This window comes from Tachyglossus aculeatus, chromosome 21 (genome assembly GCF_015852505.1).
Source record: "Tachyglossus aculeatus isolate mTacAcu1 chromosome 21, mTacAcu1.pri, whole genome shotgun sequence".
Lineage (NCBI taxonomy): Eukaryota > Metazoa > Chordata > Mammalia > Monotremata > Tachyglossidae > Tachyglossus > Tachyglossus aculeatus.
In genome coordinates, this window is record NC_052086.1 from 6655241 (window position 1) to 6668519 (window position 13279).

At 47.2% G+C, this 13279-nt stretch overlaps 1 protein-coding gene across 2 annotated transcripts in view; it reads right to left on the reverse strand.

The window, feature by feature from the left end:
- The window catches only part of PITPNB (phosphatidylinositol transfer protein beta), an 80684-nt gene that overhangs the window by 7763 nt on the left and 59642 nt on the right, over nucleotides 1-13279 (reverse strand). For both annotated transcript variants that reach the window (XM_038763576.1, XM_038763577.1), the window contains exon 9: nucleotides 3103-3213. In XM_038763576.1, the coding sequence (XP_038619504.1) occupies nucleotides 3103-3213 (111 nt within the window). The remainder of the gene's footprint in view (nucleotides 1-3102; nucleotides 3214-13279) is intronic.

Below are 13279 nucleotides of genomic sequence, written 5' to 3' on the forward strand. Positions count from 1 at the left end.
ATTCGAACACATGACCTCTGACTCCAGAGCCCGTGCTCTTTTCACTGAGCCACGCTGCTTCTCTTAAGTGCTTACTATATGCCAGGCACTGATCTAAGCACTGGGGTAGATACCAGATAATGTCCCACTATTGCTTATTTGAATGTCTCGCTCCCCTACTAGATAATAAGCTCCCTGAAGGCAAGGGACCATGTCTACTAACTCTACTGTATTCATAAATGCTTATCCTCGCGCTAAGTAATAGCGATGGTCTTTATTAACGGCTTACTCCGTTTCCAACACAGTGTCCCACATGAGACTCACAGTCAGAGAGAATGGCAGTGCGGTTATCTTATCCCTGTTTTACCAATAAGTTAGGTGACTTGCCTTGGGTCACACGGCAGAGCCAGGTCTACAGCTCAGGTCTCCCAACTCTCAGCCCGCATGTTCTTTCCACTGGACCACGCTGCCTCAACACAATGCTGAAGGTTCACTGAATATTAATGTTCCTCATGAATATTTCACGGATCAGAGGAGTCCTCTCCACAGGCACTAGTCAAAGCATCACGATTGCATCTTTCAACTCCCGCGATTGCTCCTTTGCTGTTATCACCGCTTGCACTATCACTCTTCTCCCACCCTTCTGTTCTAAACTTGGGAGTCCAATCACATGCCCTCAACCAAAGCCTACCTGGGCTTCCATAGCCACGCTCATCTGGGTTGAGCTCCCGGACTCAGATTCAGAGCTCTCAAGCCTCTTCTCCCTCTCAGATTCAGAGCTCTCAAGCCTCTTCTCCCTCCATCTCCATCCCAGTAACATTTTCCACTCTGCCCAACCAATGCCTTCAGCATTTCCTGCTCAAGAGTCTCCCATCCTTGACTGATCACTCACTCCAATGGCCACACCTGCAACCCCCTCTGAAGTCTGCTTTGCCAACTCCGACTCCTGCCCCGCCTTCAAAACCTCTTCCTACATGAAGCTTTTCCTGATTAACCACTATTGCCCACCCCTACCCCCAGTATACCCAGTCACTTCAACCACCACAACCTCCCTTTGTATTTCTCTGCACTTACTTGTGCTTTGCCACGCATAGTTAACTCCTTGCATTTGAGAGTAAATTTCGAGGCCCGGGTCCCCTGTTTTAGACTTCTCTTGCAAATCCCTTAATTGATCAATTCATCAGTGGTATTTATTGAGCACTTACTATGTGCAGAGCACTGTACTGAGTCCTTGGGAAAGTACCATACCACAGAATGAGCAGGTATGTACCCTACCCTTAACGAGCTTACAGGCCAGAGGGAGAGACAGACATTAATATAATTTATAGCATATAATTTGAAATATATAATTTAAATATATGTACATATCTTAACACCAATTACAGTGATTAGCACAAATTAAGGTGCCATGCACTTCTAACTTTCACCATTATAGTAACTGTGGTATTTGTTAAACGCTTACTCTGTGCCAGGCACTGTATTAAGTGCCGGGGTGAAGACAAGCAAATCAGGTTGGACACAGTTCCTGTCCCATGTGGGGATCACAGTCTCACTCTCCATTTTACAGACGAGGTAAATGAGACACAGAGAAGTACACTGACTTACCCAAGGTCACACAGTAGACAAGTGGTGGAGCCAGGATTAGAACCCATGACCTTCTAACTCCGAGACCCATGCTCTATCCACTATGCCATGCTGTTTCTCATTACACATTACATGTGATTACCATTATCAGCAGCAATTGTCATTCTAGACAATCACTGTCAATCACACAGCTCCAACCTCAGCAGAGCTTACTATACTTATCAATAATGATGATGATGATGATCTTGGTACTTGTTAAATGCTTACTACATGCCAAGCCTCATACAAAGTGCTGGAGATATTTCTAAGACTTGCACACAAGTAGTGAGATTTTTCTGGTGGCCACTAAACATGGGTTGCTTGCCCGTTGAGAGGCCAGAGTGACTTCCAATGTGCTGGCCAGGTGATTATTCCTTCCCCACAAGGGGAGGGCAAAGGAGGCTTTTCTCCCTGCTGTTTCCAAGAAGGCAAGTGAAAGGCTTTGAGCACCCTGGATGGACGAGGGGCACAAACTGGAAATCAGAGTAGAGCTGTATTTTTTTTTAACAGTATTTGTTCAGGGCTATGTGTCAAACACTGTTCTAGGGTAGACAAAAGTTAATTAGTTTGGATAGCCCCTGTCCTGCATGGGGCTTACAGTCTATGTAGAAGGGAGAAGAGGAGAACTGAGGCACAGAGAACTGAAGTAACTTGTCCAACGTCACACAGCAAGCATTTGGCAGAGCTGGGATTAAAATCCAGGTCCTCTGGCTCCCAGGCCTGTGTTCTATCCACTAGGTCATACTGCCTCTATGAGACTTCCCAATTCTCTTACAGGCAAGCAAAAACCTGCTTCCTTCATAGCTTGCGCCTTCCTCTCTGCTAACAGTATTCTGTGATGACTGGTATTCTAACTTGCTACCAAAGCCTTTCACGTAGAATGACTTTTTTTTTTGGCAACATAGAATTGGAGTATAAACTCACTGTGGGCAGGGAACGTATTAAGTGCTTACTATATTCCAAGCATTGTTCTAAGCACTGAGGTAGATACAAGTTAATCAGGCAGGACACAGTCCCTGTCCTACATAGGGCTCACACTCTTAATTCCCATTTCACAGATGAGGTAACTGAGGCACAGAGAAGTGAAGTGATTTGCCCAACGTTCCACAGCAGACAAGTGGAGCAGCCAGGATTAGAACCCAGGTCCTTCTAACCCAAGCGCTGGGACAGTGTTCTGCACACAGTAAGTGCTCAATAAATACAACTGAATGAACAACTGAATGAATGACCTGCCATTTTCTAACTTTTTCAGGAAGGAGAGTCACCATTTTCTTGCCCCGTATAGATCTAAGTTCTGTACAGCGACAGCTCGTTTCAACAAACCACAAGGATTAGTAAGAGTGGATTGAGTTCTCACACAGTTGCCGCAGGATTTACTGCAGTATATTTTATCCAATTCACCAAACGGAACCCCTCATTATAACAGAACTGCCTCTACGGCAAAACTCCCTCTGGCATTTTATCTTTAATAAAGTTCAGTTTTTTTAAAGTAGGCCTTACCTTTTGGATAAAGTTTTCTACCTTATTCTGCAGTCCCCACCATTTGAATTTGATGGTGACCAGCTTGTAGGCACACATCTGAGGACAGTCTTCGTTGCTTGCCAGTTCTTTCTGGGGGAGGAAAATGAAAAAGGAGAATATTTTAAACATGTTTTGAATTAAAATCCTCCCCTAGGTCCAGAGATCATTTGGGCATTAAAAAAAAAAAACCCAAACTTAAGGTGACTGGCTTTAATTTAGATTTTTGGGACTTTCAAATCATTTCCAAATCCAAGGAGCAAAAGCTCCCCGCTGTTTCCCTCCTCCCCGGGACTGGGGCTCCGACCCAATTTTCAGGTTCATTAAGTACGTGGTTCGGCTCCAAGCCCCTGCAATTCCAAGGGCCCGTTAAACTTCAAATTCTGTCCAAGTCGCAACCATGTTGAACATCTTATAATGAATTGTTCTCACGCTGCTATGATCTCCCTCCCACTGTGAGGGTAGAAGGCAGTCCAACAGAAAGAGATTAAGAACGTCAATCTCCCTCTGCGGCAACTGGAGCTTTTCAGGGAATTCGACTTGAAAACGGAAGGAGCAGAGGCTGTTCGTAGACAGGTCAATTAGAAGCCAGGCGGGCCTCTTTCTCTTTTGCCCAGGCTGCTGGGGGCTGCCCACTCCCACGTGAAGAGGTGGCAGTGCGAGGAGGAGGACTGCTCAAGGAGAGGGATGTGGCTGTGCCTCCTGTTTGCTCCTTGCTGCCCAGGACCCAATCAGGAATCCCCCACAGTTCGGTTATCAGGGACTGTACGGTTTCCTCTAGACTGTGAGCTCCTGTGGGCAGGGAATGTTAGGGGTTTTTTGTTTCTTTGTTTTGAACGGTATTTGATAAGCACTTACTCTGTGCCACCTATTGTACTAAGCGCTGGGGTAGAAACAAGCTAATCAGGTCGGACACGATCCCTGCCCCACATGGGCCTCAGTCCTCACTTTACTGATGAAGAAACTGAGGCCCAGAGAAGTGAAGTTACTTGCCCAAGGACACACAGCAGACAAGTGCTGGAGCCGGATGAGAACTCAAGTCCTTCTAACTCCCAGGCCTGTGCTCTTTCCACCTGGCCACGCTGCTTTTCATGCTACTCCTACTAACTCAGTTGTATGGTACTTTCCAGAGTGTTTATTCCAGTGCTTTGCACACAGCTAGCGCTCAATACATACCATTAATTGATTAACTCAACGGGCAGAGATCGCTGGCGGCATCTGTGGCAGGCTAGCAACTGGATAAGGAACCATGAGTAGAGGGGCATGTGCTAGCAACAGATGCCTTCCACAGGATGGTACAAATCACAAAGTGGGCTGGGTTCGGCTTCCAGGATGGATTTTTGTCCCTTTCCAGGCAATGTCAATAATTGGGACTACTTACTGAGTGCAGTACCAAGCACTTGGTAGCGTATCACCGAGTTAGTTGACATAAGTCCTGGCCATAAGGAGCTTACAGTCTATTAATTATGGCATTTGTTAAGCGCTATGTGCCAGGAACTGTACTAAGCACTGGGGTGGATACAAGCAAATCAGGTTGGACACAGTCCCTGTCCCATGTGGGGCTCAGAGTCTCAATTCCTCATTTTACAGGTGAGGTAACAGAGGCACAGAGAAGTAAACTGACTTGCCCAAGATCACACAGCAAACAAGTGGCGGAGCCAGGATGGGAACCCATCCTTTCAGGCCCGTGCTCTTTCCACTATGCCAAGCTGCTTCTGTTTATTGTGGGCAGAGTGCTGTATTAAGCACCTGGGAAAGTACAACGGAGTTCATAGGCATGAACTCTGCTCTCAGGGAGGTTACACTCTAGCGGTAGAGTCTCAAAAGCATAATGCACACAGTGGTGGAAAACAAATCCCACATATTTAGCTAATATGGGGTATGCACATCCCCATAGTTGCTATACATAACCTGAAAAGCCTATCGCCAAAAATCAAATGAACAGATGAACCTGGTTTAGTCTTCTCTTCTTAGAAAAATTCTATTATAGCATCACATCCAGTTAGTGTGTTTTTTTAATTGTATTTTTTAAGCACATACTGTGTATCAAGCACTGTTTTGAGCACCGGGGAAGATACAAGTTAATCAGGTTGGCTACGGTCTCAGTCCTACATGGGACTTGCAGAATAAGTAGGGGGGAGAACAGGTATAGCATCCCCATTTTACAGCTGAGGAAACACAGGCAAAGAGAAGTGACTTGCCCATGGTTATACAGCGGGCAAGAGGCGGAGCCAGGATTAGAACCCAGGTTCTCTGACTCCCCAGCCCAAGCTCTTTCCGCTAACCCACGCTGCTACCCAGTTCCAGAGAATTACTCTTAAAATGCAGGTTATATGGTGTTATGTGTCTTTGTATAGCATCTGAATATAGCAGAACCACCTCTTGCTATTATTTTGTCACATTTATTAAGCGTGCTCAACACTGTGTGAAGCGCTTGAGCAAAAACAAGGAAGGTGAGACCCAATCCCTGTCCCTTAGGGGAACGATATCTAATAGGTAGGGAGACCAGGTGCCTTATCTCCATTTAACAGATGAGAAGGCCTCATATGCCAATCCCAAAATCAGGTCTACAGCTGGGACTAAAACCTAAGGCTCCTGATCCCTTCCCCATAGTCTTTCCACTGCACTGCTGTTTTGACTCACTGAGTCAATCAATGGTATTTATTGAGTGCTTACTGTGTGCAGAGCACCATACTAAGCACTTGGGAGACTACGATACTGCAGAGTTGGTTGTCCCGATCCTGACCCACAAGGAGCTTACAGTCTAATAATAATAATAATGATGATGGTGGTATTTGTTAAGTGCTTACTATGTGCAAAGCACTGTTCTAAGCGCTGGGGAGGTTACAAAGTGATCAGGTTGTCCCACGGGGGGCTCACAGTTTTAATCCCCATTTTACAGACGAGGTAACTGGGGCACAGAGAAGTTAAGTGACTTGCCCAAAGTCACACAGCTGACAGTTGCCAGAGCCGGGGTTTGAACCCATGACCTCTGACTCCAAAGCCCGGGCTCTTTCCACTGAGCCACACTGCTTCTCTAAAGAGGGATACAGACTCTAGACTGTAACCTCGCTATGGGTAGGGAACCTGTCCACTAATTCTGTAGTACTGTATTCTCCCAAATGCTTAGTTCAGTGTATTGCACACAGTAAGTGCTCAATACATACCATTGATTGATAAAGTACATTACAGCTAGGGGAAATGAGAGCATAAGGATACAGAGTGGGGGTTGGGGGACTAGTGCTTTCAGGGGTACAGATTCAAGGGCACAAGCTACTGTAACTAACATCCCAAATTCAGCTTCAAGATACAGAAGATGAGTGCCACAATGCTGATAAATACAAGTGCTTAGTTCAGTGCTTCGCACATAGTAAGTATTCAATAAATGCCACTGACTGATGGATTTGCTGTGTCCCCTGTAGCACTCAGCATGCTACTCAGCATGCTACTGTTGCCATCAGCAGCAGTACTGAGCTCCTGGTTTTACAAAAACTGGCACTAGTGGAGTGGGGGAAGTACAGAAGTATGAGGTGCGATCTGGGGCTAACGGTCAAGTGGAGATCAAAAATGCATAAAGATAACAATATTTTGCATACAATCCAAGTAACAGGGAGAACCAAAGCAATGTCTTTGGTGACAAAGCCAAACCTCAGGTGCTGTGACAGAGAAGCAGACAGGCGGGAGGGAGAAGCAGAACACCCTCAAGCACTGAGGGGAAGGAATGAAGCCTGTGAGGCACCTTGCCCTTCTCCAAGCAGATCCAGTGGGCCCCGATCTGCTTTGATCATGCATGGGTCCGATGAGGTGCATCCGCCCACCGTGACGATTTCAACATCGGCAGTCACCTCTGACTCCACTGTAACTCCACTCCACTTGGGGAGTCCCCCACCCAGTCGGAATTTTTTGTTTTTTAAATGGCATCTGTTAAGCGCTTACTATGTGCCGGGCACTGTACTAAGCACTGGGGTAGATACAGGCTAATCTGGTTGGACACAGTCCCTGCCCACGTGGGGCTCACAGTCTTAACCTCCATTTATCAGATGAGGGAACTGAGGCACAGAAGTGAAGTACTAATAATCATATTTGTATTTTTTAAGTGTTAATTGTGTGCCAGGCACTGTACTAAGTGCTGGGGTGGATACACGCAAATCAGGTTGGACACAGTCATTGTCCCACACGGGGCTCCCAGTCTCAATCTTCATTTTACAGATGAGGGAACCGAGGCACAGAGGAGTGAAGTGACTTGCCCAAGGTCACACAGCAGACAAGTGGGAGGGCTGGGATTAGAACCCATGACTTTCTGACTCCCAAACACATGCTCTATCCACAATGCAAGTGACTTTCCACATGGTGGACAAGTGGCCGAGCCAGCATTAGAACTCAGGTCCTTCGGAATTCCTGGCCCATGCTCCACCGACTAGGCCACACTGCTTCTCAAGGCTGACCACTGAGGCTTGGGGGCTGCACCCCCTCTAGACTGTAAGCTCGTTGTGGGCAGGGAATATGTCTGTTCTATTGTCCTCTCCCAAGTGCTTAGTACAGTGCTCTGCGTACAGTAAGCGCTCAAGAAATATGACTGACTGTCCCTTCCTGCTGCTCACAAAGCCTGCAGACCTACAGGACACCCGCTCCCCAATTCACTGGGCTTGGCAATGGCTTTGTCTTGTGAGTTAGCCCGCTCTGGGACATTCTCCCCTACTCTCTCCCTACCCACCCCCAGATTTTCCCGACAGAAAAGCCAGGCCCCAGTGGAATGAGTCCCCATTAGCAGGCACTTGGGGACTTGCTGTACTAATCTTAATCGCCTTAGGTAAGAAAAGCAATCGACTCATTTTTTCCTGCTCCAGCTGCCTCTGAAGAGCTCCTCTGCTAATGCTTCGGCAGCCAGCAAAACTGGATCGAGGCAACAAAGGCCTCTGCTCACTGCTCTTCCCCCACCCCCACTCCATAATTACCTGGAATCTACCCCAGAGGTTGGTACAGAGCTTGGCACATGGTACGCGCTTAACAAATACCATTAAAGGAAAACAACCCCAAGACCTTGGACCTCCTTGGAAAAAAAGAACACCATGACCCTGTCAGGTTGATAGACCAGGTGGGGACCAAGCTGCTTAACCTGCAGCTTTCCCTTCACCTAAGAGTAACTGTGGTATTTGCTAAGTGCTTTCTATGTCCCAAGCACTGCGCTACGGGCTGGGGGTAGATGCAATGCAATCAGATCAGACCCAATCCTTGTTCTGCAAGGAGTTCACACTCTAAGGGCTAGGGAAGGGCAGTGTGGCCTAGTGGAAAGAGGCCGGGCATGGGAGGCAGAGGACCTGGGTTCTAATTCCAACTCCACCACTTCTCTGTTTTGTGACCTCGGACAAGTCTCTTAACTTTGGTTTGCCTGACCTACCTCAACTGAAAAGTGGGGATTAAGGCTATAAGGTACACATCAATCAATCAATCAATCGTATTTATTGAGCGCTTACTATGTGCAGAGCACTGTACTAAGCGCTTGGGAAGTACAAATTGGCATCACATAGAGACAGTCCCTGCCCAACAGTGGGCTCACAGTCTAAAAGGGGGAGACAGAGAACAGAACCAAACATACCAACAAAATAAAATAAGTAGGCTAGAAATGTACAAGTAAAATAAATAAATAAATAAATAGAGTAATAAATATGTACAACCATATATACATATATACAGGTGCTGTGGGGAAGGGAAGGAGGTAAGATGGGGGATGGAGAGGGGGACGAGGGGGACAGGAAAGAAGGGGCTCAGTCTGGGAAGGCCTCCTGGAGGAGGTGAGCTCTCAGCAGGGCCTTGAAGGGAGGAAGAGAGCTAGCTTGGCGGATGGGCAGAGGGAGGGCATTCCAGGCCCGGGGGATGACGTGGGCCGGGGGTCGATGGCGGGACAGGCGAGAGCGAGGTACAGTGAGGAGATTAGTGGTGTGGTGGAGGAGCGGAGGGTGCGGGCTGGGCAGTAGAAGGAGAGAAGGGAGGTGAGGTAGGAGGGGGCAAGGTGATGGAGAGCCTTGAAGCCCAGGGTGAGGAGTTTCTGCCTGATGCGCAGATTGATCGGTAGCCATTGGAGGTTTTTGAGGAGGGGAGTAATATGTCCAGAGCGTTTCTGGACAAAGATAATCCGGGCAGCAGCATGAAGTATGGATTGAAGTGGAGAGAGACACGAGGATGGGAGATCAGAGAGAAGGCTAGTGCAGTAGTCCAGACGGGATAGGATGAGAGCTTGAATTAGCAGGGTAGCGGTTTGGATGGAGAGGAAAGGGCGGATCTTGGCAATGTTGCGGAGCTGAGACCGGCAGGTTTTGGTGACGGCTTGGATGTGAGGGGTGAATGAGAGAGCGGAGTCGAGGATGACACCAAGGTTGCGGGCTTGTGAGACGGGAAGGATGGTAGTGCCGTCAACAGAGATGGGAAAGTCAGGGAGAGGACAAGGTTTGGGAGGGAAGACAAGGAGCTCAGTCTTCGACATGTTGAGCTTTAGGTGGCGGGCAAACATCCAGATGGAGATGTCCTGAAGGCAGAAGGAGATGCGAGCCTGGAGGGAGGGGGAGAGAGCAGGGGCAGAGATGTAAATCTGGGTGTCATCAGCGTAGAGATGATAGTTGAAGCCGTGGGAGCGAATGAGGTCACCAAGGGAGTGAGTGTAGATTGAGAACAGAAGGGGACCAAGCACTGAACCTTGGGGAACCCCCACAGTAAGAGGATGGGAGGGGGAGGAGGAGCCTGCAAAAGAGACTGAGAAAGAACGACCGGAGAGATAAGAGGAGAACCAGGAGAGGACGGAGTCTGTGAAGCCAAGGTCAGATAACGTGTTGAGGAGAAGGGGGTGGTCCACAGTGTCAAAGGCAGCTGAGAGGTTGAGGAGGATTAGGACAGAGTAGGAGCCGTTGGATTTGGCAAGCAGGAGGTCATTGGTGACCTTTGAGAGCGCAGTTTCCGTGGAATGAAGGGGACGGAAGCCAGACCGGAGGGGGTCGAGGAGAGAGTTGTTGTTGAGGAATTCTAGGCAGCGCGTGTAGACAACTCGTTCAAGGAGTTTGGAAAGGAATGGTAGGAGGGATATGGGACGATAACTAGAAGGTGAGGTGGGGTCAAGAGAGGGTTTTTTTAGGATGGGAGAGACATGGGCATGTTTGAAGGCAGAGGGGAAGGAACCAGTGGAGAGTGAGCGGTTGAAGATGGAAGTTAAGGAGGGGAGAAGGGATGGAGCGAGAGATTTCATAAGATGAGAGGGAATGGGGTCAGAAGCACAGGTGGCCGGAGTAGCACTTGAGAGGAGGGAGGAGAGTTCCTCTGAGGATACCGCTGGGAAGGATGGGAGAGTAGCAGAGAGTGTTGAGAGCCGGGGGGTTGGAGAAAGGGGGGAAGAGACTTTGGGGAGGTCGGACCTGATGGATTTAATTTTGTTAATGAAGTAGGAGGCCAGATCGTTGGGGGTGAGGGAAGGAGGAGGGGGGAGGAACCAGGGGCATGGAACACATGGAACATGGACTGTGTCCAACCTTGTATCTACCCCAGAACTAAGGTACCTGGCACTTAGGGCTTAACAGACACCATTAAAAAAAAACCAACAACAAAAAAAAAGATATTCTAGCCTTGCCACTGTAGTGATTACTTGTGCCATTCACTAGATTCCACACATTCTTTCAACTTTCATCCAATTTTATCAGCAGCTATTTCATATCAACTCTCACCACACTGAGCTTTCACCTCTATTAGCAGCCCTTCCTAGAACAGATGAAGACGGCTCTTTCCAAAGATATGGAAGCACAAAACATTTGGGAAACTTAACTCGTGTTGACCCAAATGAAATCGCCAAAACTCGGGTCTTCAAAATCAGACTAATAATAATAGTAGTATTTGTTAAGCTCTTACTATGTTCCAGGCACAATTCTAAGCGCTGGGGTGAATAAAAGCAAATACAGTTGGACACAGTACCTGTCCCATACGCGACTCACAGTCTCAACCCCCACTTTACAGATGAGGTAACTGAGGCACAGAGGCGGAATTAGAACCCATGACCTAAAGACTAAAATGGTCTATCATAAAGACGGGCTTTGATATGACGACTGCAGATCATTTCCTTTTCTAGCAGTAAAATTATTTATGGTATTTGTTAAGTAAAGTGATTTCCCTGAGGTCACCCAGCAGACAAGTGGCAGAGCCGGGATTAGAATCCAGGTCCTCTGACTCTCAGGCCTGTGCTCTATCCACTAGGCCAAGCTGCTTCTCTCAATGAACAACAGCCACGACAATAATAATAATCATAGTATTTCTTAAAGTGCTTACTAGGTGCCAAGCACTATGCTAAGGGCTGAAATAAATTCAAACCAATTACAACCAAGAAGCCTGCAGAGTGAAAGCCCCCCTGCCTGGAAGCCCCCCAACTGAAGTCGCCATCTCCCCTGACGTCGGGCCCCTTTCGCGCCACTGGTCTTCTGGAATTCTACAACACTGAGGTTGGAGACTTTGTGGCATTGGCTGTGGTGACTGTTGGGCTCTGAAGAACCCGGGGTAGGGGTAGCGGGGAGCCAGGAGGACAGAACACTTGGGGTTCTGATTATTATCCTTGTCTTTTCAAGCTGTTTGTCTGCTTTCTGCTGTTTTACCTTTCCTAGCGAGGTTTCCTGAAGGCCAGGCAATCTAGTCTAACTTTCCCCAATCAATAATATTTATTGAGAGCTTTCTGAGTGGACAGCACGGTACTAAGTGCTTGGGAGAGTACAATATAACAGAGTTGAAATACACATTCCCTGCCCATAATAAACTTACTACAGTCTAGAGGAAACTAATCCCCAGCAATCAGTCAATCATACTTATTGAGTGCATAATCACTACAGTAGCCACTGTAATAAAGGCTTGGGAAAGTACAATGTAACAGACACACTCCCTGCCCACAACTAGTTTACAGTAGGCGCTTAATAGTAGTAGGAATAATAGAACTTATTAGGTGCTGACAGGTCAGAGCAACATACTGAGTATTGGGGGGGTGAGGAGGGACCCAGACTAAAACTCTGTCTGGGTGTATTCACGTCTGTCTCCCCCTTCTAGACTGTGAGCCCGTTGTTGGGTAGGGGACGTCTCTATATGTGGCCGATTTGTACTTCCCAAGCGCTTAGTACAGTGCTCTGCACACAGTAAGCGCTCAATAAATGCGACAATGAATGAATGAATGAAAAACTCGATTCGGTTGCACAATCGAGGGCAACAGGTGCAAGGGGAAGGATGACACGCCAAAAACACAAAGACAATAAAAAAGACAAAGACAATGATATGTATACATACAAAAGGAATGGAAAACTGTGGCTAGAGGAGCAGCGCTACGCTACTCTTACTTCTGCTGAAGATCCCGACAGCTCCGAAGACTGGTAAAGAAATTCCTCTTCTAGTGCGCACGCTAATGGCCCAACATATTCAAGGCTTGGGTGTTCTGACGGCAAATGCCTTCAGGAAAAAGATGCAGGAGCTTTTATTTAAGAAATGAAAGTATGAAGCACAACCTCTCTGTGCCTCAGAAGCACAGTGATTTAAGAGCAAGGTAATACCACCTTCTGATACTTTTTCCCCAGCAGCACCTGCACTGAATAATAATCTGTTTCCAGGAGGCTTTCTCCAATTAATTTTCCTCTCTCCAAGGTCATGGCCTCCCAATTACCATCTCAGCCAGCACTTAGGCACTAACAGCCCTAATTAGCACTTTCCTACATATCGGTTTACACACTCCATATAAACACTTACTTATTCACATCCATCTTCCTGTTCTTTCTTTCCTCCTACCTGTAAAATAATTCGGGGTCTCTCTCTCCCTCTCCCCTTTTACATGGTAAACTCCCAGAGGTCAGGGATTATGGCTTTTACCTTGACTGCGCTCTCCTGAATGCTTAATACTATGCTCTGCACATATTAGGCCCCCAAAAGATAATACTGATGGATTGGGTAATTGCATTTTGTGGGATTCCAAAACACTAGCAACTTAAAGAACCAGCCTGAAGAGATATTTAGAACACCAAAGCTTCCTTCATCATAGGAGGCCCAAGTGGTCACTTCAAAAAGAAAAAATTACTTTATCAATTTAATAAAGCTTGTAAACTATGAATTTATACTGTCGACATTAACTCTTTGGGAAGAAAACTATTACTTTTAGGTT